Here is a 27,933-nt window from a genome sequence, read left to right as displayed (position 1 = left end):
CACATCAATCACATTTACCAGGACACTTCAAGGAAGTTCTTGTCATGTGATCCTTAGAGAAAAAAAGTGTGGATCTGGGATTCTTACAGAAAAACGCAACTGAATGGTAGCTTTTTTCTCTGACATCTCGGTTTAACTTTAATCCAGCTGTTGACCAGATGGAGGCAAGTTATGAGTAAGCTCTGATGCAAAATGATGAGTAAAAGCACTTCTATTCATCATTTTTCAGAGCGCACCCCTTAGGCGCCCCTTCCTGCGGCGAGCGTCGTAGTACCTGGGCGTCGTAGCACAGCGTAAAAAGGCGAAAGAGCACAGCGAAAGAGGAAAGCTAACGAGGAGCGAAGCGGGGGAGGAAAGATGCGCGGAGGTAAGGGGACAGAATGATGCAGCGGAGCCATGTAGCGGAAACCGGAGAAGGCTATGGGGAAAGTGTGTAAAGGAAAACGAAGTCGGGACAATGACTACGAGACAGCGCGAGCCGTGCCGGGCGTCGTCTGAGGTCGGTCGGCGCCGGCTGCGGTGAATCGTGCATCCGTGTCACCCACGCGCTGCCTCTCGCGGTCTCCAGATCAGAGAGGCAGTCGCGCCGCATCACGCTCCATTTGCGACGACCCAATCGAGACAGATTGTCCGCGCCACCCAGTATAGCGCGAAATGAAAACACGTATAGAGCTGCGCTCAAATTGTGCATAGGGAGTAGCATAAATGCCGCGGAATTTTTATGTTTTTATTCCCACCAAAATGAATGAATGAACTAACGAACGAACAAAAGTCTGTTGAATTCTAACCCGAATAACATATAGTTTACTCATGCAAATATTTACGCATTGTAAAAAATAGTCTTCGCATGTGCAAATTATTTATTATTCCTACCAGAATAGGATACTATTGACGCATGCGAAGACGCTTTTTACGGCAAATACTTTCATCTTGTGGCGTCTGTTGAACTACACTGTGTTTCCAGAAACTCCTAATTTCGAGGGAGGATAAAAAAGGCTCGCGAATGGGAGTGTTAAAAGTGAATGCATATTCCTCGCTGTTTTTTCATTAATCAAGATAGCTTTTATTAAGACAAAGCTGGTTATGTTGCCTAAGTACTCAGAATGTGTGTAGAGGAACAATGAGAAAGGAGGGAGACTGCGGCAGTCCACGGATGCTCCCGAGGCTGTTGATGAATCAGCACAATGCGTTGGCGGGCTAGTTGGTGCGAATCCATGAATACTTTGTTTAGCGCAAAACAACAGACACAAGAAAGACGACAGGAAGATGCGAGAGTAACGATAAGACAGAGAACATGAAAGTAACCGTCCTCGACCCGTATTCACATAAATATATTGTGTTAAATTGCTCATAAGGGCAAATTCCATTCAATCTTGATGTTCACTATATGTACAATAGCCATGTGCAAAGAGCACTTAGTAAATAAAACTGTGACTTCGACCACTAGACTACAAGGAAGCGACGCGAAGCAGGGGTACTTCTCGGGACTTGCCAGTAGACTCAGCAGAAGCAACCTTAAAGAAAAAAAGAAGACATAGGTCAAACTTCACACGAACTTGGCAAGATAAGGCTCCGATAAAGAGATGGAACACAAGGCAATCCCCTTCATGAAATCGGTGATGACATGGCCGCGCCAAGGAACGTTATTTTATTTAAACGAGCGTTATTGATCCTTTCAGATAAATCAGTTGAAAAGGCTTATAATGGAGCTGTGGGAACTCACAAGAAAAAAAATAAACCAGGTTGATGCTCAAAAAAACACAAATGGTGTTTCTGTCACCAGCGCTCACTAATTTTCCACTCACTAAGTCCACTCAGCCTAGTTTTCAGCAAGCAGCGACGCTCTCCTCATTGTTCGTAGATTGCTGAGGACATGGAAATGTCATAACACGCAAAGTTTTAGCGCATACATACTTATCGCTCAGTTGCGATAACCTCGACAGGGCGCGTTCATTTGTGTAGGCGATTTTCATTCCCGACGATGCGAGTGATCAAACAGCCTCTAAATAGTTTTTAAATTGACTAAAGGACCCTTTCCTAACTGTAAATTTGAGGACTTGTAGTTTGTAGGAGCAAACATATAGTATCAGGCCAAGTAATCATTTTAGGAAATTTCTGTTTATTCGTCCACTGTGTAAAGCGTGAAACAGCAGCAGTCGGAGAACTTTTGCCGACGCCTTCATTCGCGACGAATAATATGCTGATGATAAAAAGGCGTTTGCGTCCACGTTGCATAGGGCGCACTGCGCTTGAAGAGGTCGCAAATGCCATGAATGCAACACTTCCCGGAAGAGGCCACTAGAAACTCATGGGCGCTTTTAGTGCGACGTGACTGCTTTATCAGCGTATGTACGACGGTCTCTACGCAGGAGCGGCGCGGCTTAGTTTTCTCTCGACTGCTGCACTGTGCGATCGGCAACAATAGTCCCGTTCAGAGTGTAAAATTAGCTACACGCGCATGTCGCCTTCCAATGGAAGTGAAACATAGCAATATGGCTCGCTTACTTCGCCGACTCTATTTGCCGTCCATGTAAAAGGTATGTTTTTGAACGTTCCATCATTTCTTGACGGCTAAATTCTAAGCCACCCCGTATCTATAAATTTGCTAGAGAATATTTCTATTACGTAACATTGTTCAAAGGGTCTGCCAGACACAGACTCGGGCATTTGGTAATGTAAGCTTCAGCCCACGCACAGCTAAAGTAAGACTTGATTCCAACAATTCAGACACATATGTAACAGCATAACTTAAACAAACACAGGCTGTAAGGAGCAAACGAATTTTTCTGGAAGGAAGACGGATTATGCTAGCCCCTTCAAGGCACTTCAACTCAAGAAAGCTAGCGTCCTCCGAAGGAGTATGAAAAACTAGTTCAGGCGTCTTAATGATAAATATGCCCGTAACTTCAGCATACGTGAAATTGTTAAACGACTCTTATTCATATAACTGTTTGAAATTTTGAGATCTCTTCTTGAAAAATGTAAGGACATGTCACTGAGGAGGTTAAGTTAGCGTTATTGCAATTGCTAATTAGTCTGATTTATTGTCGTTGTTCAGCATAATACCGAAATCGACTTGCTTGCGGATGTTACGAGACATTTTCCGTGACTCACAGTGAACGCGTTCGCTGCCAATTAGGCCAATGTTTTAGTTTGCGTTTCTTCTCCTAATACTGTGTACCAGTTAATAGGTTGACATATTCGTGACTTCTTCATTTTCGTATTATTCATTATATTAATTCGCTTCATCCATGGGTTGAAGGTGCCGCTTGTGCACTTTTACCAGTATTTGGTGTCCAAATCGCGGTGAATCAAATTTTCCGAACTGTTGTCGTAGCCTCCACGACAAGTGTTTTGCTTGTTATCCTCAAACATTGCTCAACCAAACGGACACCTTAAAATCTGCTGTTTATTTTAATAGGACACATTGCAAGCATCGACTCTTCACTATGGTGGGCGATTGCACCACACCAGAGGAGCCCCCAAATGGAGCACACCGAGGAGAAGCCATCAAAGCAATCCTTTGTGACCGCGGATCGTCCAATCGAACCGGTATGGTCGAAATTTATATGTAAGCGATAGCATTATTCTCGCAGCTTTTTTTGCGCTCCAAATAAGGCTTCCAGCAATTAAGCTATACGAGCTGGAAATTCTGCATGTGCGCAGGGCCACTGCAGGAAAGGCCTTTGCTTGGCTTTTGTTCTACCGTTGGCCTCTTTACCAACGCGTGGATGTATGTGTATTTGTGTGTGCTTAAACCTGCTGGCGCTTCCGCGTATCCGTGTTGGCACGTGTGCAATTACCTTTATACTACCTGCGTGCTGCTTGGTTCACAAGCACCTGCGTGTGGGTTGGTGTATAGAAGTAAACATTGTGTTCTTTAATATATGTGTTCTGTACCCTCTTCTAGAAAATTGAATCATTGGGTGCACATTCATAGGGTTGTCGCTTAGTCATGTGCGTGTATTTCTGTGTGCGTGCGTGCAGGTGGGCATGTGTGTGTGTGTGTGTGTGTGTGTGTGTGTGTGTGTGTGTGTGTGTGTGTGTGTGTTGTGGTGGGCTCACATGTGTGCACATTCTATATAATAGACCATTGCTAGTTTATTTCAAATATCCAGTGAACACTGGACTTTTGTTGGAGCGTAACGTACACGCAGTACACGCACGTACACGCAGTAGCTGTCCTGAAAATAAATAGACATGTCGTGACTTTGTGCGCTCGTACGTTTCATCGCGAGACCAGTAGTGGGTGAAGGGGAGGAGGGGGTAGCTGTTAGCTTCACAAGACAACGAGCTCAGTTGGTTTCAAGGAGGAGAAGTGAGTAAACTCGGTACAGGGTGTACCGCTGTTTCAGTGCTGCGTTATGGCAACAATGGAGCGAACATGGGAACATTACCACGCGGTGGAGGGAGCCCCCGATCGTGTTCCATGAATGCAAGAGAATCGTCAATAAGCTTTTTGTTCCCGTCTCGGTTAGGGTAAATGTAAGTTTCTGCGTAGAATTCGTAAAGACGCGGAGGCAAGGCATCCTGCGCGCGCTTCAATAGATCGCGATGTCATGGGTTCTGAAAGATCGCGTACATCGCTCTCTGCCATGAAGTTTTTTTTTTTTTTTTGACCGGACAACCTATACCACGCTTCACCAGCCACCATTCCTGCACGCCCTCTGTCTATGACTTCTTCCTGTTTCCGAACATGAAATGAGCATTCGAAGCACACTGACTCAACCTCGGGGAGGACGCCCAAAGGCCAGCAACGAAGGTAGTCAACGAGACTGCAGAAAAGGACTTATGATACGCCTACAAGCAGTGGCAAACTGGCGGGGCTCGCGATACCGCTGCCCAAGTTTCTCATTTTCAACAATACTAGACGCACGGAAAGATTTTGCCAAACAAAGTGTATCTTATATACTCGGCATCCTTACTGTCAGGACAGACCATGTATAATTCAAGCAATGTTGAAGCATAGTTCTGTGCAGTGCATTACTTCAACAAAACGAACATTCTCGCTACTCCTGCGTATACTGTAATAATAATAATAGACGCAGATATCCTCCACGCATAGATGCGTTCAGCATAACAACTCGCTGTCAGTAGTTCCGTGCATTCTGCGTCCGCAAAATACATTTCGCTCTGGAAACAAGAAGGATAATAATGGTTCATATGCCACAGCGATATGCCACAGCGTCGCATAATGGTTCATATGCCACAGCGATTGCAAAGCCATGTGAATAGCTCAATTATTGCGATGGCGACGTGATAACTTGTCGACATCAACATCAAAGACGACACAGGCAACGTTCAATGAAGACGATAGAAGATAACTCATCTATTTACGGCCAGCACATATTCTTCTAAAGCTTCTAAACGCAGAAAACGGTGTCGGCATATGACGTATTTACCGAAAATCGCCGTCCCAGGCTGGGGCTATAATAACTACTACACCTTAAAGTCGCGTATGCGCGGTATTTTTCCAGTTTTAGTTGTTGGCCAGAAACAACAAGACTTTTGACGGTATGACTCGGCGCTTGGAAAAGTACGTGGATCACGATTGTATAATCAGCACCTTACTTTTATACAGTCCCTTCACCAGTCTTCTTCTCACTCGGAAAAGTATACTAAGTTTCATATCGGAAAACTTCGCTATCGCTTCACCGAAGCCTAATTAATTACAACACAAAGAGCACAGTGGCGCAGACGTTGATGTGCTTTTCGCAATTTCCTCTCTTGAAACTGCAGACCGATTGTGCGAAAGTGCCCCTATGGATAGCTGCTGGAACGTACCGGTGGCCATGGCCGCTGCAGCGTTCCTTGTCTGCATGCCGTGGTCGTGGTTTGGCCTTTTATTCGTGTTCTTCATGGAGAAGTTCGACATCACGAGGGAGATGGCGTCCTGGCCGAAAAGCACCGCATCCATGCTGAGCCACATTTCAGGTAGGTTTGGCGCTCCAAGCGAAGCGAAGCTAAAATTAGGCAGCGGCTTTCGTGGTGCTTCATATTGCGTTCACAAAGCGTGTTTCTTACAGTGAATTGCATTATTTAAGCACCAGTGTAACTGAGCGGAAGGATCTTCGAGGCCGAGTCCCGGTTTTTGACACGCGTACGCGTTACTGAATGTTGAAAATACATCTGCTTGAGAGCCAATACAGCATGTTTTTCTTGTCTTTTAGTTAAGCTAAAATATTCTGTTACAAATGCACTTATGCACATGTTTATGAGTTACGGAAGAATGGATAATACCTGGAGAAGAAATGTATCGCGTTATTAGGATAGCTAATAAAATATCCACTCACTCTTTAAGCTATTACCATTATACTCATTTTGCGTTTTCTAAATTAAGACCGAGGAGTAATTAAATCTTCTGGCCCTGAGAGGAAGATTTAGCTCGGACCCAACTCCAACCCGCCTATCTAAATACATGTAAAACGCAAAAACGTTTTTCACAGATAACCCCGGGACCGATGTTCATAAAGATTGTTGCATTTGAGAAAGAAATCTGAAGTCTAGTGACTGTTGGTAGCGGAATTTCTATTTAGGGCCTGAATTTTGTAACAAGGTTTTAAAAAAAATTTAAAGCTTGAAAGAAGTAGAAGCTTGAAGTTTACTAATTCGTAGCTCTGTATCAAGAATAAATATCAAGGTTCTGTAGGTGGCACCTATTAGATAATTAATTAATAATTAATTAATTCGATATGTGGTTTTATATCTTACATGTATTGTTACTTTGTGTACAAGGGTTCTGCAAAGGCCGTATTTCCATATTACTAGATTTTTTTTTAAGATTCATGTGTAACATATCAGTTGCGTGCGCTTTAGATGTACTATTAGATGGAATTCACAGAACTCTGATATTGCTTTTCATTGCTGAGCTACAGAGTTGTAAACCTTATAGTTTCCTTTTCTGAAAATTTTCAAATTTTGCCAATTTCTAATTAATAACTGACCACCTAAATTAAAATTCGTGACCAACAGTCGCTAGATTTAAAGTTTTCTGTTAAATGCAACAAACCTGGTTAAATTTGGCACAGTGGCTGCCGACAAAAACCAATTCTCCTTTTACGTGTATTCAGATAGGAGGACCCGAGCTAATGCTTCCTCTTGACACAAATCCTAACACTAACGCCAATTTTCTGACATATGTCGGTAAAATGTATTCCTCAATACACAATTATTCAGTCTACAATATCACCAAACACACGTGTACCTCTCCGAGAGGATCTGAACTAATGCATTTCAAGTCTATTTCGTGGAAGAATTTCTCAAATGTGGCGTACCACATTTCTTTAAACAAAACGTACCCATATTGCACCATTATTTAGTGTTAGGGGAGAGCGGCCATGATGGATACCTTTTTTTTTCACGTCTGTACTTATTGTCAGAAAATGTGTATCTCCGAGTGTATAACATACTATTCTTGTATGTAATCCTTCTGGAGGAAAGTATGTCTTCATATCACATAATGTCCTTCTCCTTACAGGACTGGCAGTCTACGCCCTTCAACGATGCAGCAAAACCTACTATATCGTGTTACTGAGCACCATTCTTTGTTCAGCGGCTTTTGTTTTGTCGGCATTTGCATCGAACATATTGTGGATGACAATGACTTTCGGCGTGATGCATGGTAAGAATATATTATCTATTAAGGTTGTTGCGAGTGTTTTTAGTTTATCGTTTTCATTTCATACACTAACACTCCGAGCCGTCTTCTCTAGGAAGCAGGGGTAGCGCTAATATTCTCGTAATGCATATCAATGTTTAAATAGCGCTCCATACGTATGACGGCATCTGCGGTGCCACAATATCTGAAAACGTTACTTTCTGCCGACTAATGGAACAAAGTTACTACCCCTTTATTTGCAGCCATAAAATAAGGAAAAGTTAGATATATTCGCGAAATACCAGACGCCTATCTTTAGGGTGAGGCCAAGCTGCTGCGAGGCGATCACATATCCTTCCTCTACAATTAGCTTAATTCTAACCGCAGCCCTATGCCTTAGCCCATTATCCAACACGTCAGCACATGTAGCTGAAAGGTGCGCCTGAAAATGGAGCATATAACAAGACATTTTTTACAAACGCGCCAAAAGCAAGGACAGCTTACTACATGATATTGAATGATGACACCAATGATGTGTGATAAATTCAGCCTCATCTAAGAAACTAACAAGGAAAAGCAGTAGCGGTAGTCTAATTTGTCATTTAACCGATATCTGCAGATAGCGTTCTATAATTTGTAAAAACGTCAGCTTCATCCATCATTTCTTGCTAGCTGAAATCAGATTATAGGTACTTTAATTTGCGTGCTCAGAGAGATCACTTGTGACTGCTGTAACCATCGCAAAGGAGCCTTAGTGCGCTGTTCTTTTTTATTTCTTTGACCAGAAACGAATTTTGAGGGCTCCACTGTTGATTTTTATGCTCTGAGTTACACCATGAGTATTTATAATGTAGCAGGTTCATGGAAGTTAGTGAGGTATAAAACAGTTCTACAAAAAGAAAAAAAAACATTGTGCGACGTTTTTATTATTCTGGCAAGAGAGCAGGCATCATCACCCCACCGTTTTTGCAACTACTTTAAACTTTGCTAAGCCTGGGTCGCAGTATTCAAGCTCGACATCGAGCACAGTGCATTATATTGACGAGGCTTACTGCCATGGCAGAAATGGCAGACACAAAATATTTATTATATAACTAAACGATAGCTAATTAATCTCGTTGTGGATGCGCATGATTTGCTGCTTCAGGAAGTTATCAACTATGTATTAATATTGTATTATAGGCCTTTCCTGCTCATAAATAGCGCCATAGCAGGCCTTTCCTGCTAACGGTTCAGCCATTAAAAGCTATCTGTGAATATGCGCACGCTTCTTCCTTCCCGTAACATCATTAAAGGAGTTCCTGGGTAATCACTTGCGCAAGGCGGAGCACCGCAGTGGACGTAACCCGGCCGCCATGTTATCCGAAAGAGAGAGTTCAGCCACGGCCTCGTCGTCGCCATGGACGGTCATCCTGACGCAGTCTCGAGATTCTGGCATTTTTTTCCGGTATTGACAACGTTGACGTCGATGACTGGTTGCAGAATTACGAATGGGTCAGCGCACGCAACAGGTGGGATAACACGCTTATGCTGGCTAATATTCTACTTCAAGAAAACAGCACGGCTCTGCTTCGAGACACACGAAGAACAGATTACAAGTTGGGAGCAGCGCAATGAGAAGCTTAGAGATTTGTTCGGCAAGCCCGTCGGCTCCCAACGTGCTGCGATGGACCTTGAGACCCGTGCACAGGCGTCCACTGAATCTTACGTGGCGTATATCCAGGACGTCCTCGCTCTTTTCCGCAAAGTGAATAACAATATGGCAGAGGCAGGCAAGGTCAGCCACGTATTAAATGGCATAGCGGACGACCCGTTTAACCTGCTTGTTTCACAAGAATAGAACGGTCAACGAGATCATTAACAAATGTCGCCGCTTTGAAGACGCGAACAGTCGCCGTATAGTGCAGCAGTTTACGCGTCTACCCATTACCGCAGCTTCATCGACGTGCAAAGACATTTGTCCACCGCGGGAGCCCACCTCCTGCGAGAATGTCGTACGTATCTTTCGGCGAGAAATCGAAGCAGCGTCTCCTGCCCCACCAGTGACGGAGTGCTTTAACGAATCCCGGCCGTCTGTGCCTCCTCATTCAGTCGGTCATTCGCCAACAACTTGCCAATGTAGGTCTTCCGTCCATCTGCTCCACCAGCCGTCCTGACTTTGCTTCGTCTGCAGCCTCTGCCCCTGTTCACCAGAGCCAATACGGTCCATATCCGAGCTATCGCAACCCGGCCCAATGGCGCACACATGATGATAGGCCTGTCTGCTTGTATTGTGGACATGTGGGCCACATCTCTCGCCACTGTTGAAGTTCCTAGCCAGCCCACTCTGGACCAAGGTTTCCCGCCTAGCGCCACTCCCCCCTCAATCCTCGCCCGCCATCACACTCCACCGATGTTGAAGACGCACCTGACAACTCTAGAGCCACCGCGACTAGCCGCTCGCCATCACCACAGTCGCTACTCCCGATTACCCCAGCTGCGTCGCTCTCTATCCCCAGCTTACCGTCGCCGCTCTCCGACGGGAAACTAACTCGGGCAGCTCCTGGAGTTGATGCTGCTCTAGAACCGCTGCCTGAAATTCCTCTGCTGACCCTGCCTACTGATCGGAGCCTTCTGGATGTGGACGGGGATGGTTTGCCCGTTACAGCACTCATCGGCAACGGAGCCCAAATTTCCATAATGAATGCGGAGCTTCGACAGCAGTTGAAGAAAGTACTTCTGCTCCGACTCGACTGATCCAGGTCGCCGACGGTGGAACCCCGCCTGTACTTGGAATTTGTACCACTCGTGGCAGTGTCGCCGGTCGCCACATGTCCATTTTGTTTCGTGTGCTCGAAAGCTGCCCTCACAATGTGGTCCTCGGACTCGACTTTATGGCCGCCCATTCTGCTCTGATTGACTGTTTAGGCGGTGTTGTACAATTCGACCTATCCCTACCTCTTCCCGTTGACCTTCCTGCTCAACCTCGAACTCGGCTTTCTTCTGCGGATTTTATTCGCCTGCCATCTCTAGCAGCAACCTGCATCCCATTTTTTGTCTGCCCACCTGTACCTGACGGAGACCATGGCCTTACTCCAGCGACTTCAGTCCTACTTTCCCGCAATGTATCCTTCCCACACACCATCGTTTCTGTTGTGGACAATCAGACATGTCTTACCATCCTAAATTTCGGACAGTGCCCACAAGTACTTACTTGAGGCATGCCTCTTGCCGCGTTGTCACCGTCGCACGAGTGCCACATTCCCGCTCTATCCGCTGCACCGTCTTCCACCAAGGGGCTCTAAACAAGCGTCTGCTTTCTCGCAGCTCATCACGCTTCTCACCACACCTCCTGTTGTCGCCTCTTTTGACGCCTCCGCTCCGACAGAAATCCGCATTGACCCTAGTGGCTACGGCATCGGCGCAATTTTACGTCAACGCCAGTGTGAACATAACCGTGTTATCGCCTACGCCAACTGTCTCCTCTCTCCAGCCTAGCGCAATTACTGGATTACTGAGCGCGAGTATCTCGCCCTCATTTGGGTGGTGGTTTGGGTGGTGGGCAAATTTCTACCCTACATATATGGTCGACCATATACAGTTACAACCGAAAGCAATGCCCTTTGTTGGCTTTCCTCCCTCAAGGATCCTACACGATGCCTCTGTCGCTGGGCCGTACGGCTGCAGGAACACACACACACTGTGGTCGGGTCGGGTCACCTACATCAGGACGCCGACTGCCTGTCTCGTCATCCCGTCGATGTACCGCACGGTTAGAATAGAATAGAATAGTAGAATAGAATAGAATAGAAGAAGAAGAAGAAGAAGAAGAAGAATGGAAGAAGAATAGAAGAAGAATAGAAGGAGAAGAATGAGAAACAATACGAATTCAGCTCATCGCCTTAATTTATGACTTAGGTCATAAAATTAGGAACTAAGGCAAGTGCGGTACATTAAGCTTATGAATTTTATAATCGTACGTATCACAAGAATGGCCACAACGTCTACTAAAGATAGTAACACCTCCGAAGAGGCATGTTGTAAGCATGCGGGACAGAGGCCTACCTTAGATGTTTGCAGCTAGTGGAACTTTGCAAAGTTTCTGAGCAAGCATATAATCTGCGTAATGAACCTGCAATTATTAGGCAATTAGTCTGGTTAGCACACCTCTTGATTTCTGAAGTTTGCTGAGTTTTCTGGTTACATCCATCACATACTTCTAGCAAAACGTTATGATGCCCCTAAGGTATCACAGAACCAGAAACTGGTCCGAAAATACGTGATGATAAAAGCATTGTTATACGGCAAGTGGTGCACTTACACCCGAACAACATTGATGAATTCTTTCATTCCTAGATACTCTACAAATTTACTGCTCGGTCACCTATTTCGTGAACTAAAATTAATGCTGAAAGTGGTCACTCTATTAACTACCTAAATGTTTAGTGAGCTACTGCACCTAACTTGCAGGCTTAGGCCATGGAATCTTCGTCACGTCGTCCTCCATATACACGCTTCTCCACTTCGAGAAGTACCGCGCCATTGCCATATCATTAGGCTCCCTTTCGTACGGGGTATCGGCGATCATCAGCCAGTTCGTGCTGGCTTACCTCGTGGAACTTTATGACCTCGATGGAGCTCTGCTAGTCTACGGTGGAGTGCTTCTAAACTCTACCGCCATTGTTATGCTAGCAAAGAACCCTCGGGGACTCGGATGTTCTTGGAAAGCAAGAAAGTCCCAACCTCTGCTCAAGGCGGGCCTCAACCCAAGGCGTTATGAGTCTACCAATCAGCACAACGCTACCCGACAAAGGTAACGCAACCCCGCTACTTACTACTTGCATTTCTCACAGGTAATCACTCGGCGCAAAAATATTCATGAGGACTTTTTGCTGAGAACATCGTTAGCAGTGACTCACGATTACGCTACATTGTGCCTAACAAAGCACACCATTTTCTAGTAACGGAACACATAGGTAGTAGTAGGGCTGTTGACTCGTCACTTGCATTGCCAGACTAAGACAAGCTTTTGTTTGCTTGTTTGCGGCACGATTGCGCTAATATTACTGCAGTTACATCTAGAACGTTTGTTTTCTGGAACGTTCAAGGAAACACAATGCGCACTTTGCATTAAGGATAAAATACAACTTCCCGGAAAACAGTTTATTCCTCCACACCAAGAATTAAATAGCAGCATCAAAGAAGTATAAGGAGTAGGGGATTACGCGTTAAAACTACTCGTCGTCTCCGCCAAGGCATGTCACTTGAATTCGGGGACTGTAGTCTATACTTATATAGGATGGCGAAATTTCCAGTGCGTTCGTCAATTTCTGTTTGTGCGCCCGACTTACGAAATAATACCAATTTTTAAACGACCCTTTCATCCCCATACTTTTGCCCACTGGTATACGCTTTTATTATGACATGATTCGCTTTCAATACGGTATAGTCGTAATTTCTTATATTTACAATAAATTCTGCTTCTCCGCTGCTCATCAGAATTGCTAGATGATGCGGAAGCGAAGAAACAAATTCATCGACAAGAGGGGTTGAAATTGCAGTAGGTGCCCAGTACTCAGCCTTTGTTTTCATGGTGTTGAGAGCGCATCTGTGAAAGCAAAATTTAAGGTTGACATGTAGCAGGAGACTCCTTGCTGCGTGTATTCAAGGACGTTAGAGTACGAGCGTAAAGAAACATTCAAACAAGCGTTCCTTTTTAAATCGCAATGGTTCAGAGATGCATGCATAAAACCAAAGCATTCGCTAGGCTACTTGCATTTGCTAGATGGACGTGGACGGTTCTTGGAGGTAATCGTATTATCCATGCACCCAAATTTCATGTTTGAAATGTTTCCATCTATTGTAAGACATGAGAAATAGTGCTCCGCGATATTATTATATTTTGTGTAGTGCCATAAAATTTGGAAAAGCAACTAAATACAGAGAATAGGGTATCAATTGTAGTGCTCGCTAGACCCAGATTTCAAGATGTCGGAGGGGAAAAACAAAACGTATCATTAAGAAACTTTACAGATTACCAAGCATCATGGCGAGATAATCACCCAGAGGATGGCCAATCATGGATTCGCGGAGAGAAAATATATTTTTTTACTCATACTGGCGCTGCTTTCAAGGAGCGATGTATTTGAGAACCAGCGAAAGCATTACATTTATTCATTGCACTTTTGTAGCTATAAATTAGGCATCACATATATTAGCACAGAACCTTAGAGAGAGTAAAACGTGCTCATGGCGCAGCCTTCCGTGTATTATTATTCAAGAAATCCTTATAGGAAAAATGAGTGCTCAATCAGAACAATTTGCCCTCCTTACCCGTCTTCATAGGCGAAATGAAAGATTTACGATATAATTCTCAAAGAGACTTTCTGTTAATTGATGTAATGACAATGAAGTTTTAACACTGATGACGGCAGCTTGAGAACAGTATTTATAGGAGATACTGAAGGCAGTTTTCCTAGAGTCAGCATTTGTGGCAGGCATCTTTGCTTTGATGTTCAACGTTTAGCGCACTACGCTATGCCGAAACCACTACCGATACCAAACAGCCTGTAAATAAAAGACTTTGCCAAACTGCTTTCGCGGCGTCGCGTCATATTTCGCTGGCCCAGGTGAGAAATTTCATCTAATGCTTCATTTTTTTTTTCTTTTGCGGAAGCCCAGACGAACTACAAGGCCTACATTTGCCAGAAAAGAAGGTACTACTGGAGAGCTGTACCGTAAAGCAAGCTCTGGCACTGCTACACACGCCAGCGTTCTACGTTCTGCTGGTGACTGTCGTTGTCGGAGATTACACGTATCTGGAATTCTCGGCGACAGTCGTGGACTACGGCATCGATAAAGGCATAGCCCTGGACAGCGCCAAGCACCTGATAACGTTCAGTGCGGTTGGTCAGCTTGTGGGCCGTTTGGTGGTGCCTCTTCAGGCAGACTTCGCACCCTTCACGCGGCGACTTCTCTACACCCTTAGCTTTCTGACCATTTCTTCCTGCATGGTGACATTGCCATACGTTTCTACACCTTCGACCATATTTGCGCTGGCAACTGTAACAGGAGTGTCACAGGGATATGTAATATGCATCAAGTACGTGTTCCTTGCGGAATACCTTGGCGTCGAACGGACGGCTGCTGCAATCGGCATCATCGGCATCTTTATGACGCCGGTGTTTCTGGTCAGCCCAACAATTTTACGTGAGCGGAAATGTCCTTCATCATAACAAATTTCAGCAGATATTCTTTTCTTTTGCTGTTTTCAGTATGGCTACAGTGACATGTCACAACTGTTGCCGACATTCTGACATTTATTGTAGGGTATTTAACAGTTGTTGACACCTTCCGAAAACACTTAGCAACACTGTTTTGTAGTGGCGTGTTATGTATATCCGCGAACATTGTGAAGCCGAAATGCTCCTAGCCATCATTTACCACTATGGCGGCCGCCATGATTGCAAAAACACATTTTTCTTCGACAGACGTTAACAGTACCGAATAACAGCGCAAAAACAGAGCACAACGAGACACACCAGCTCTATTTACTCTCTCACCTCCTATGCCCATGTCGCTTTTTGGCGCTATAACTCTCTCGGGATGCGCCATCAAGGCCGAACAGCTCTCGTGTGTCACAACCCAGGCGTCCTTTTATTGCTATATCAACCACGTGCGGGTGATTTAAAGGCCTTGGTGTAGGTTTATATAGTGTGCAACCACAACCACGTTCCACACGAGAAATTTGCGGCACACGGCATTTTATCAAGGGGCCTGGTAATATACGGAACTGAGCACGTACTTGTGGGCTAGTTGGTTACACATGATTACAAAGAAGGCGCCAAATAAAACAACAGACGAAGGATGGAGACACGAGACAACCCCGTAGGCGCCTACGTGGTTGTCTCGTGTCCCCATCTTTGGTCTGTTGTTTTATTTGGCGCCTTCTTTGTAATCATATACGGAAACATTTTTTGTACCTTCGGCAGAGCAGCATTTAGAGAATGCCTAGAAGATGGTTCACCTCGTCTAGCCTGAATCTTTAGAACGCTGCGTTTCTGTCAGGCTGGTGGAAGTAAAAGTTGATGTTTACATGACTGGCGGTAGATGCATACCTTGCTTTCCTTCGATGGATGTGCCGAAAAAAAGAAGTAGTGGGTTGGTGTAAAGCGCGAACGAACGTATAAGCTGCTATCGATAAGAAACACAAATTTTGTGCATAAAATACTTAAGTGCTTGACCAGCACTTGCGAGAAACTTGTGCGATGATCAAAGTCGATGCGGAGCGGTGATGCGCCTTTCACTCATTTTCAAAAACAGAGATGTACATGTGAAATTTCATGAATTGTGACATAAAATGCAACTGGTGAATATTATTTAGCGAGAATGTTTAACAGAAAATATTATGCGTTGCCTTGTCTCAGCGCGATGCAACCGATTGATGAAGTAATGTATGCTCCTAGCAAAGATGCTGTGCCCCATTGACTAATATTCCAATGGCGCTTGATCCGAGAGAAGGTGTTCTTTGCAGCCTCTTCCACGGAGCACAACTGACAAGGGATTTGAACGAAAGTTGGAAAGTCGAGACGGGAGGAGTGCAATGTTGTAGCTGAGGGATGGAAGCGAGCATACGTTTAGGGTCTCAAACTATTTTCAGACTACTATCTGCATGATTTTTCTAAATTCCTGCGGACAGGTGGAAAATTTCGAACTTGGTAGAACAGCAAATAAGGTGATAAGTGATCGTTTAAAGAATATGTGAATGTAGTGCTGTAAAGAACAATACAGCTATGCCGGCGCATGCTGTCTCAATATCGTAAGCGCGAAAAGTGTTAATGATCCAAATTTAATTAGACGTACAGATAAGCAAGCACAGTTTAGCCTCTGATAACCATCTGCGTTACTTTTACAGTGTCAAAGTATTCTGAGAGAGCTTCTAATATTTTTGAACATCCTGACCTTGCCCTTAAATCAACAAAAAAAGAGAGACCGTGAGCCAAACCCTCACAATACGTACAGATAAAGTTGATGACACTCATGAAGAATGTACACACAAATTTTTCCTCCGGGTCGAAAACAGCCAGCCTGGACGTGTGTAAGGTGGAGAAGGCGCGCCGAGTGAACGACCTCAAGTGAGAGATTTACGCAATTTCTGTTCCGCGATAACGATGGGCTCTTGAAACAGAGAGAGGAGAAACGGGATAGCTCAAAGGGGATGCTTGAGCAAGGATCCTACGCGGGCCGAGCAAATGGCTTCGGAGCTTTTCACAGTAACCAGGCGACGGCACTAGCGTCCACTGTAGAACTTCGTCGCCTGGACGAGAGGACACAGTGCCATGAGCAGAGTCACAGCGGAGCTTACGGTGCTGATGGCTAGGTTGAGTATTACTTCACTTGCGTTAGAGGCAATGTGCAATTCTTCAGGCGTACTGTTCGCCTGAAGGATACGGTTCGTACATAGGCCGAGAAGGAAGTGGTATCGAGGACAGACGAAGGCAAAACGACCATAGACAATGAAAATGGGAGAATGGCTCGTGGCGCGTTGTACGGCTGTGCTGTGAAGTGAATGAGATGAGCGGAAGGATGACGTGGCAATTTTTGCAATCGGGCTCGATGTAAATCAAGATCGTATTGGTTAGTGTGTATTGAAAGTGCTTGGTCGAGCCGTTGTATATGGTGGTGGTCACTGAAGGTGCTTTTTTCTTTAAATTGTGTTAGAGGTCCCGGAAACATTGTTGCGTGCGTTTGAAAGAAAAGACTTCCCCGACCACTTAGAAGGACGCGTGAAGCGCCGTGCCGTAAGAAACTACGGAGAAGAAAGATATGTCCGACTAAAATATATACGCAAGGTCGTTAAAACAAATAACAAATCCTTATGCTCATTACTCGTGGCTTCACAAATTGTACCCAAATAGTACCTGGTGAGCAAAAGCCCAAGAAAGTTGTCTGCCCACCGCAGCAGTTCTACTGGCACAGAACTTATACTCGTAGATAGCAGAAAGCGCGCAAAATGAACAGCGCCATCGTTCCAAGAACAACTTGTCCACAGCGACGCGAACAACGTAGTTTTCGTTTCCTGCAGTATTGCCTGCAATGTAGGCATATAAATGCATGCGCAGATGCAACCACGCCCGGAATCTACGCTTCGCAGTGATCCCCGCGCATTGGCGTTGGCACAAGCTGACATTCATTTTGCGACCTGAAAACAACGCATGGCGCGATAAGCAAGGGCGATTACTCAATCAATCAATCAATCAATCAATCAATCAATCAATCAGTCAATCAATCAATCAATCAATCAATCAATCAATCAATCGCATTATTTTGTCTAGTTTTATGAAAGAGCAGCAGAGCAGCGGATAAAAGCTGCTTTTCGGCAGCTTGTTGAGCCAGCTGCATACGTTACATGATTAACAGCGACACAGAGATATGAATACAGATTACATTAAAATAAATCTACAAGGAGAAAAGGTAACCAATAACACAAATGTATTTCGAACTTATAAATTGTGGAGTTTTACGTGCCAAACCACGATCTGATAAGGAGGCACGCCGTAGTTGGGGGTACGGAAGTTTTGACAACCTGGAGTTCTTCATCGCGCCCCTAAAACTAAGCCCACGGATGTTTTAGCAATTCGCCTCCATCAAAATGCGGTGGCCGTGGCCGGGATTCGATCCCGCGACCTCATGCAATGCAGGCCAACACTATAGGGACTAAGAAATCGCGGCGGATAATTTCAAACTTTTAACACATGTCGCAGTAACAGTAAAGTTGGCGAATTTCAATTCACCGATAGTTACTTGTAACTCTTCCTGAAGACGACCTTGAAACGGCGGCCCTATCACCAGGCCTGCTGAAAGTATTTTCGCGGAAGTTATTGAGTATGAGGACGTGTGAAAGCCATTGGTCCGGATGACGCACCATATACGCCATTGGTAGTCGTGCCACAGAATTGCCAGTATCTCTTGCATATTGCTTAATAATCAGTGTTCTGGAGCTTACAATACTGATACAAAGATCCATCATTACTAAAGTGTAAGGCTGAGACTGTCTTTGAGAAGGTGCTACTCCTACATAATGAACGTGCTGTTCTTGCAGCGCGTCTGCCCCTTTGCGAGCCGACGATGTTCCTTCCGATGGCCGTATGTTGTACAGGAAAATACACACCATGGCTAAATAAAAGCAAGTCGTCTGTTTTTAAACCGAAGCTTTGCTTGCTTCTTCATTTGACTTTGTTATTGCTGCTGCTGTCTTGGACAGCGTGTCAAGAGGTGGTTGAGAGTTCAGAATGCGCTTATATATGGCAGAAGCGTGGCAAAAAAAAGCAACTGAAGTAACTCCATCCCACTGTTTCATTGCGCCTCTACAATGCCCTCTGGAGCGTCCCTGGGCATTGACATAATAACCTTGTAACAGCTTTAATTATCCGCGAAGCGCCACAAAAGCATTGCAGAAAGTGCAGCCCCTCACCTTTGCAGTCGCGTGCAAGAGTCTACAGGGGAAATAGATAACATAGCCTTGGTTAAATGATAGCAAAATAAAGATGAAGTAGGAAGAGCAGGCGCAGAAGAGGTAGAATGAGCACGGTCCCAAAAATAGCGAATAACTACTCTTTCCACTTCTCAGTGCCAGCTCACATATATTGGATGTGGGCGGTAGAAGGAAAAGGTGTCATAAAAAGGCAACGAAACGGTACTACTAAACACGACAGTGGTTGCGGAAAAACTAGATAAGTTTAGGTTAAAGGTACGATGCGGTATGTTTCTTCTATTTATGAACATAAATACTGTGTAAATTTCTCGAGAGGACAGCTGACGCAGGGCGTGCAGACGCAAAACATCATTAAAGCACCATAGTGCCTAGGCGGCACTACGGAAGTGGCCGCACGTCAAATCAACACTTCTGTACCCGCCACTACAGCTTTGCACCTAAAGCTCTGCTCGAGGTGCCGGGTTCTAACCTGACTGCTGCAGGCGCATTTCAAAGGGATCGAAATAGAAAAAGAAGTACTCGTGTACTTACATTTATTGGCACGTTAAAGAACTCCACGGAGCCAAAAGTAAAGCGGAGTCGCCACTACGGCATTCCTCACAATAAGATTGTTGTTTTTGCACGTACAACCCCATATTTCAATTAAAGTTTGCTTCTTCTGCCACGATGCGATGTGTCGTATGAGGCAGGGGGCAGCGCTAACCTTTTCGGAGCTTATAAACAATAAGCAGACTAAGCAAACTTATAAACAAACTAAGCAGACGAACAGCACTGATGTGCGCACAAGTTAGCGTTTAACATTAGCTAACCATTCTGGCATGGAACTAAAAGTGGAGAAATTGAACATTCGCCGTCAACAACACCGCTAACGTCTAGCAAGGCGCACAGAAAAGAAAGTTTAACTTACATCGATTCCCACAATGCGTGAAATCTGCGTGATATTTTGGCAAGTTTTGTGTGCTGGTATTTAAGGCTGCTGGTAATTTACCGCTCCCATTTAGCTAGTATAGCACTCGCCTGACGCGTATCCTTTGCCGGAGTAAATCGTTGCCCTTAAACAGTCGCTGCACTTTTCCCTACCCCTTTTATGCCTTATTTAAAGCGCGACGCTTGGTTTTTCACCCATCATAACCGAATAATTTATATTTCTATATATTCAGTAAAAATAACGCCAAACAATGGGTCAAATTCGCGGTACGGGCAATGTGCTAGGTACATTTAAGACTCCGAGTAAGCTTCTGCCATCTGGCAGGGAAGCACTACTGCGGCAATATGTCATGCGCCCTCCTCAACTGCGAGACCACACGATAAGATTTCTATTCAATCAGGGAAATTAGCAAAGACCAGAAAGTAGTGCTTTCTGGGCGTATATTATAGGGGGTGTGGCCTAACGGGGGCACCTAACTTAAACCACATGCGCAGCGATGCAAATACTGCATTGTTAGCAATCAGTACTCGAACGTACAATGCGTGTGCGCAGAGTTTCCCTAGGCTGTAATAGCTGCACAAATACGTGAATCATCTACGTTGCTTTTAAAGTTAAACGCTTGAGTGCTGCGAATGTCTCGCGCGTTGCGATGTACGTAGAGTATTTTCCTCTCTATTTGGCACTGAATGGTGCAACGCGGCTGGTACTACATGTTATTCCTATTAAAAGCAACTTTGTGGTTTTAAATTTCTTTCTCAAAATAAATCGCTATACTTTGTTAGTTTGTGGGACGGCTGGCTCTTCTGTGGCCTTACTTTAGCAGATTGATATCACTAAGAAAAGCCTGAATCTTCACAGGTATGCGCGACAAAATTATATGAATCGACAACGCATCGCCCGAACCAAGTTTTTGTTTGCTTGTCTTTGTCTTCCGCATTGTTTTTGCAGGGCAATTTCGCGACGTTTCGGGATCATACGATGGCTACTACCTGCTCATGGGCGCCGTCAGCTTGGTGGCTGCTGTGCTCTTTGCGACACACGATGCCTGCAGCCAAAGAAGGACACAGTGGATACACTGCCTTACAAACAAGCCTCCTGCCCGCCACGCAACATAAATCTCTACCTATCAAAGCGGATTCGTTCTTTACATTGGTACCCGACAGCTTCATAATGACATGAAGGTTTCTCAAGCGACAGGTAAATTGCGCAATTGATCTCCTACAAAAAGTAGTCATGCGTCTTCTTCGAGACTTATCCGAAAATATGGAGACCATATAAAAGTATTTATGGATGCATCGGTAAGCAGCGACGCTCTAGGCGCTGCAGCAGCTTTCTTCTACCGTTCTACTGACATAGAAGGATGTTTCGAATACCTCATCCATCCTCATCAACAACTCCTGAGCTGCAGCGATTGATGTTGCTCTGAAGTACGTACAGGAAGGAATAAGCACATCGAAGTTCGTCATTCTTACAGACTCCCGTGCTGCCCTTAGCAGGCTGTTGCGAAAAATCAGCACACAACTTGAATTCTCTCAAATGGACTCGGCGTTAGCGCATCTCCTGGAGACTAACCACGCTCTCCCGGAGACGTGGAAAACGCAGCAATTAAATCAACGACTACAAGCAAAACTAACGTCAGTAAACAAGGACATATAGTGGTATTCCAGACAGCTGGCCCGGCAACAGTGCCACGAGACGTGCAACGAAACGGACGGTCGCGTCAGCAGAGGTATTATGTAGAATCCACTTAAAAGCCACCTCAAAGAAAAAAAGTGCAGGATTGCGTTAAATCTCGCCATCGAAAGGCTCCTACATAAGCAGGTCATCTCGGGCCTCCCAAACTAAGTAATTGTAAACGACCTGGCGCGAGCCTACCTACCCATCAAGGAAGGAAATTCGCAAGGCAGAAACGCGAGAGCGGCATACACGGGGCTAGATGGACCATAATGAGACGAACCTTTCACAATTTAGGAAATTACACGTACTCTTCAACTTAAATGAAAAATCGGCCTCAGGGCCATACGGGGTTAACAACAAACACATCCGGAACCTGACCGACAAGTCCATCGAAATCCTAACGGCAGAAATAAAGGAGGGGTGTAGCTCGAGGCAGGTCCATTCGGAATGGTGCACAGCTAAGATGGCGCTCATCCCCAAACCTCGGAAACCTCCACACATAAATAACGTGGGTCCCATCTCTCTAACATCAAGCATTTGCACAGTGGCCGAACATGCAGTACACGACAGAATCGTCGAACACATAGAAAACCAGGAACTATTTAGGTGTAATTTAATAGGCTTTAGAAAAGGACTCTCCACGCAGCACGCACTGCTTCTTCTGAAAAGATCCATTTTAGAGAACGAGACGCGGGACTTCCGTGGAATCATTGCACTCAACCCCGCTGAGCGCTTTGATAAGGTGGCTCACGAACAAATCTTGAACGAAATTCACTCTCTCAACCTAGGGAGGATGGACTTTAATTTCACTCTCTTATTTCTATCAGAAAAAAAGCGTTCCTTCGACTTGACACGATGTCGGGCGGTCCTTACGAACTGGGCAACTGCGGAACTCCCAGGGTTTGCTCCTCGGCCCACTACTATTCAATATCAACATGCATAAACTCTGCGAAAGGCTGGCGAACTTACAAAATAAGCCACGCAATCTATGCAGGCGACATCACAATCTTGATGAGGATAGCTATAGGGGCCTGTTGGCACGGCATATCGTATTTTGTTGTAGCGCACACTGAAGTGTGCGTCAGATGTGCTTTTCTGTTGTCCTTGTTCAGCTTGCGTTACAACAAAATAAGATCCAAATGTCGCCCCGGGGAGGATCTCTGGTCGATCTAGAGCAATCCGTCCAGGCGGTCATAGAGGTAACGGAAGAATTTCTTACATGCACGGATCTCAAGCTTTCACCGACCAAATCCGAACTCCTCCTTTACAAGCAGTCAAGGCAGAGCGTTAGGAACCTCGAGCCTCTGGAAACGCTGCCAGACGAAATTACGACACGAGAAGGGCACCCCATTCCGATGGTGAACTTCATCAAAATTTTTGGACTTCTAAACAGCGCCAAAGGCTGTAATGCAGAAGCTCTGAACAAGCTAGGCGCACAAATGAACAATCTACAAAGACTCATCACTACAACCACAAACAGAAGGGGAGGACTGAAGGAGGACAACCTACTCAGGGTCCTCGAAGCTTTTTTCACCAGTCATAATAGTTACACGGCACCATTCCTCAAATGGAGCTAAATCGAAAACAACAAACTCACACGCTCGTCAGACCCAGGGTCAAAAGAATACGAGGTATTCCACAGTACGCCAGCACGGTAAAACTGCTCGAACTCGGCATTCACAAAACCCCAGACGAATAATTCGGAGCACAGTTTAATGCACAGATCAATAGTATTTCGTCAACTAAGTCGGTCTTTAGGATTCTTGAAGAAGCTGGTTTACACCCTATACAGACACTGCTTGGGAGCTACCCCTTTCTAATTTAGCCCGGGAGGAAATAAAGCTAGAGTGCGTATCGAAGAACATTCACTCGACATATAACGAATGTCGCAGAAGAGCACGGGCTTGAACCATCCTTCAACGAATTGATCCTTACGGGGCAATACATTCTTCGTCGAACGCACCAAGTACAGCTGCCAAGACAGGTTTTCAGTCTCGGTTGTTGACGCGGGCGGAGTACTTATCAGTGCCGCGTGAATCTACACTAAGCACGTGTACGAGGTGGAGGAAACCGCGATAGCCTTGGCTCCTCAAGCCGCAAAAGGCCCGACGACCACTTTCTCTGACTTGCGCAAGGCGATGAGAGCTTTCTCGTCCGCTCTGGTTTCTAAACACGCAGCCGGCATCGTCAGCAGACGCTTTTGTAGTACTACGGACCAGGAATTTGGAGGGCATAGTATAGCGTGGTTCGCGGCACACGTGAACGACATAACTAACTCTAGCGCGTGAGCCAACTGCCTGGCGCGTGAATTGACGAACTGCGCCCGAGCTAATAGTCCGGCACTCCGACAGGACTGCAAGTTCGAAAATCCACTTACCACCTATCACTCAATTACGACGCATTACAGACAAGGCAGTAGGAAATTCCCTCCCACCGCCAGCCCATAACTGAATAGGGCTCAGGCTTTCAGACTTTCTGGCTGTTACAGACAAGATCATACCTCAGCGCCAGAGCACTTAGTTGGGTAGACCCCAACTTCCTGAAGTCATGCTCCAAATTCGGTAACGCATGCTGCTTCTTCGACCAGGTGTTCTGGTTGTGCCCTTACAACGTGTGTTCCGAACTTCGATATAAGTCCAAGTGGAACGCCTTGTTGAAGAGCTCGCAATTCGCACACCAACTACAGGTCGTCCAGAGGGCCCGCAACGTCGCAGAGTCCCCACCTCCCGGTCCCGTCGTCGGCGAAGCAACCATGAAAGGGGGGCCTTCGACTCCCGCTAGTCAACTTCCTCAGGACACTACAATAAAGTTCTTGTTAATACTGGCTCTTAACTTTCTTAATTTGTACGAAACTTACTGTTTTTTTCTTTGAACAATGCAATCTTTGCAATTACACGCCAATTTTTACGTGTTCGAGATCGACCAAACCTGTCGGCCCTTTCTATTGAAACTTACTGGATACCAGATATTGAGGCACACGTTTCCAAGATGTGCCTTGCTGTGTCGACGCTTCTCTCATGAGCTTCGGCAGCGGGTACATCAATAATGGCCAAATTTCGGCTACTGATACGATTCCCAACGTAATCAACTTTTGACGGTTCGGACTCCGTAGCACGGCCTTTATCTTCCATTGCTTCACGCTGTTTATAAAGGCTCCATTCAGACATCTCCTATTAAGGTGACAGGCAATTTAGTCGTTAACCCGTCTATTTCGCTGACGAGAAAAATTATATTTTTGCCTCGCCACAAATACAAGCGAAGATGCCATAGTGGTCTTCACCGACTATCAAACAGTGGCACGCAACTACATTAAGGGCAGGGTTTCCATCAAAGCGATCAACTTACTGAAACATGGCGATACTCCTCCCCCCTACACCTGCATCATGTGGGTTCCGGGACACGAGGGACTCGTGGGGAATGAAGCGGCACACACCGTGGCCCGCACAAGCATCAACCAAGCTTCCCCGCACGACCTTCTAGACAGGTCCCACCCACACAAATCAGAGGAGGAAACAGGAACAATAGCGTTAACTTACAAAGCACTGTTACAACACTATCGGCTTGGACGTAGGGTCTACCCTACACCACACCCAAAACTAACAAGAAACGAAGGCACCGACTACAGGCGACTTCAGAGCAACACCTTCGCCCACGGAAGCTTACTGCATCATTTCCACCCGACGCTACACAGCTACACCTGTCCACACTGCAACGTGCCAGACACTCTGGCGCACCTTCTCCTGCAATGCAAGAACACCCGTGCAAGCATCAAAGCGCCACAACTAATAGCAGCAGACGAAAACCCGACCTCCTGGCTGAAACGTGGGAGGCTGCGATCTCCAAGCCGGACCTGGTTTACCAGCGCGAACTCGTCGCCCGGGCCCGGAGGGCGATCCAAGCCAGAGGGTTCCTGGAATAAGGGACCCTCCCACCTCGAGTGACACGTCACTACTTGAAATAAAAGTTCCGTTCTCTCTCTCTCTGCCTGTGTAACACATCTTGCGGATTGGCTCATAGGAAAAATCAGCAGACGCATGTTTCCCTGATTTAAATATTTCTGTGTTTACGGCAGTATTTCTTTCACTCCCATGTGGCACATTTGCAATTTTCTAGGCCTTAAATATAGGCATGAAATGTAAGCCTTATATTTAGCACAGGAAAAATCAGAAATTATGACATTCAACGGACAGATGAGTAATTACGTGGTGTGAATTCAAAAGCAAGTCATACCCATAACCAAGCAATATAAATATCTCAGCGTAAACATAAATCAACAAAAGACTTACTCAAGCAGCCATCAGATTAATCTAAACTAAAAAATGTGGAATGCAGCAGTACTGAAGAATAGAGCACTTTTGCACTAAAATATTGTGACGGAGGCGAGTTGTAGGCGGAGGATATATTTACAAAATATTTACAAAGAAAGCAAGGGCAACAGAAGTTGTCTGATCTGGCCCACGAGCATGTGACCTTATTGTTTTCACCGCTCTGCCAAACCTCACCTTCATCCATGTATCAATCGCTCCGTAACATCATCCTCCGGTGGCGGAAGCGCCATCCTGTCACGTACTACGAAAGTGACGAGCTATAAGCGCAATAGGGCTTCAGTTGGCAAACATGAACATTTGTTGGTAGCGAGGAGGTCGAAGAAGCAGGGCCCAGAGGTATAATCTCGTAACTGACGTAACTGAGGTGACGCAGCACCTTGTAGGGCTTCGTGTAACGTGGAAAGAGCTTTTCTGATTGGCCACCGCGGTGGCATGACGACCATAGGAGGACGATAGAGCCAGGCATGAAGTGCACACTTGTGTGCCGGCTCTCGTAACGTGAATTTCGGGAGTCTTGAGAAGGACAGAGTCAGTTGTGAGCAAGTTGGCGAGTTGCACGGGCTCCACCAACGACGTCACTGGCGTATGCAGTCGGCGAATGAGGAGCCGACGTAAGGAGAGTCTCGAATGGAAAAGAAGGATGTCGGCCAAACAGTCAATAAAACAGGAAATATCCAGTGGTGTGAAGCCCTGACGAATTGTATGCGAACATAAGAAATGGTAACGTGCGGTCTCAATCACGGAGATCAGGTGAAGCATACATGGCCAGCATCTCCGTCAGCGTTCGGCTGAGGCGCTCGGTCAGTCTATTCGTCTGTGGATGATAAGCGGTGGTGAGCTTATGTTCAGTAGAAAACGCACGAAGGAGGTTGATCTATCACTCGTGAGAGATAGTATCTCCCGCGATCGGTGAGGAGCTGCCGAGGGGTGCCATGATGTAGAATTTCGTCGTAGAGGAGCAAAACAAAGATGTTTGGAAAAACTTGTCGGCATTGCACGGATGATTGCGAAGAGCATGGCGTAATGTGTCGCAAGCGCAACCCATTTATACCGCAAGGTGGACGTAGAGAAAGACCTTGGAGGTCACGGCCGACGCGAAGAATGGCTCTGCAGGGATATCACTCGCTTTCAGCTGACCTGCAGGCAGCGGTGAAAGACGCTGGTGACGTTGGTAGTGTTCACAAGCAGCGACGTAGCGGCACACAGAATGGAACATGCCAGGGCAGAAAAACTGACGCTGAATGCGGGCGTATGTGCGCGAGACACCGAGGTGACCGGCAGTTGGCAAGTCGTCAAGCTGGGGAACAACGTTGGAACGCAGATGGCGAGGTGGGACAAACAAATGCTCGGGGCCATCTCAGCATAGATTGTGTAGCTAAAACGGGCGAACAGAATTGTCTGGTTACGAAGTGATTAGACTGTCGATGATCAGCCGCGAAGACGCGTATTGTCGCTCTTTTGTGGGGATACCATACGTCGGAAGCATGGACGTCTGAGTCTGAGTCGCATGCGTCTAAGTGAGGCTCGGTGAAGTCGGGAGCATCGACAGGGCGGCGTGGCAAGCAATCCGTGTCTTGGAGCAATCGTCCAGATATGTAGCGCACAACAAAAGGTATTCTTGGAGCTGTGATGCCCAGCAGCCGAGACGTCCTGACGAATCCTTGAGCGACGAGAGTCAGCAGAGGGCGTGATGATCTGTAATCTGAGAAAACGTTGACCAAACGAGTAAGTCTAAACATGGTGACAGCCTACAATAAAGTCAGGCACCTGCGTTCAGTGATTGAAAAGTTACTTTCGGATGATGAAAGGAGACAACTGGCGTAGGCGACGACAAGCTCCTTTCCGTGTTGATTTTTCCAAGGATAGCACAAAATCCACGACCAATCGGATCGGTGTGAAATTCTGTTGGCGACAAGGGCTCGAAATAGGC

The 27,933-nt window shown here is 45.8% G+C and overlaps 1 protein-coding gene across 1 annotated transcript; it reads left to right on the top strand.

The window, feature by feature from the left end:
• The first annotated feature begins 2,380 nt into the window (after positions 1-2,380).
• Positions 2,381-24,501, top strand: LOC135908196 (monocarboxylate transporter 12-like). Its single transcript, XM_065439949.1, has 7 exons — positions 2,381-2,537; positions 3,422-3,552; positions 5,740-5,934; positions 7,478-7,621; positions 12,047-12,389; positions 14,253-14,785; positions 20,947-24,501. Exons 2-7 carry the CDS (start codon positions 3,450-3,452, stop codon positions 21,111-21,113), a joined length of 1,485 nt encoding a protein of 494 aa, XP_065296021.1. The 5' UTR covers positions 2,381-2,537; positions 3,422-3,449; the 3' UTR covers positions 21,114-24,501.
• Positions 24,502-27,933: the final 3,432 nt, after the last annotated feature.

This window comes from Dermacentor albipictus, chromosome 2 (genome assembly GCF_038994185.2).
Source record: "Dermacentor albipictus isolate Rhodes 1998 colony chromosome 2, USDA_Dalb.pri_finalv2, whole genome shotgun sequence".
In the NCBI taxonomy this organism is placed as follows: Eukaryota; Metazoa; Arthropoda; class Arachnida; order Ixodida; family Ixodidae; genus Dermacentor; species Dermacentor albipictus.
The sequence above is the reverse complement of the archived record's forward strand: the minus strand, read 5'-3'. Positions and strand labels throughout refer to the sequence as shown.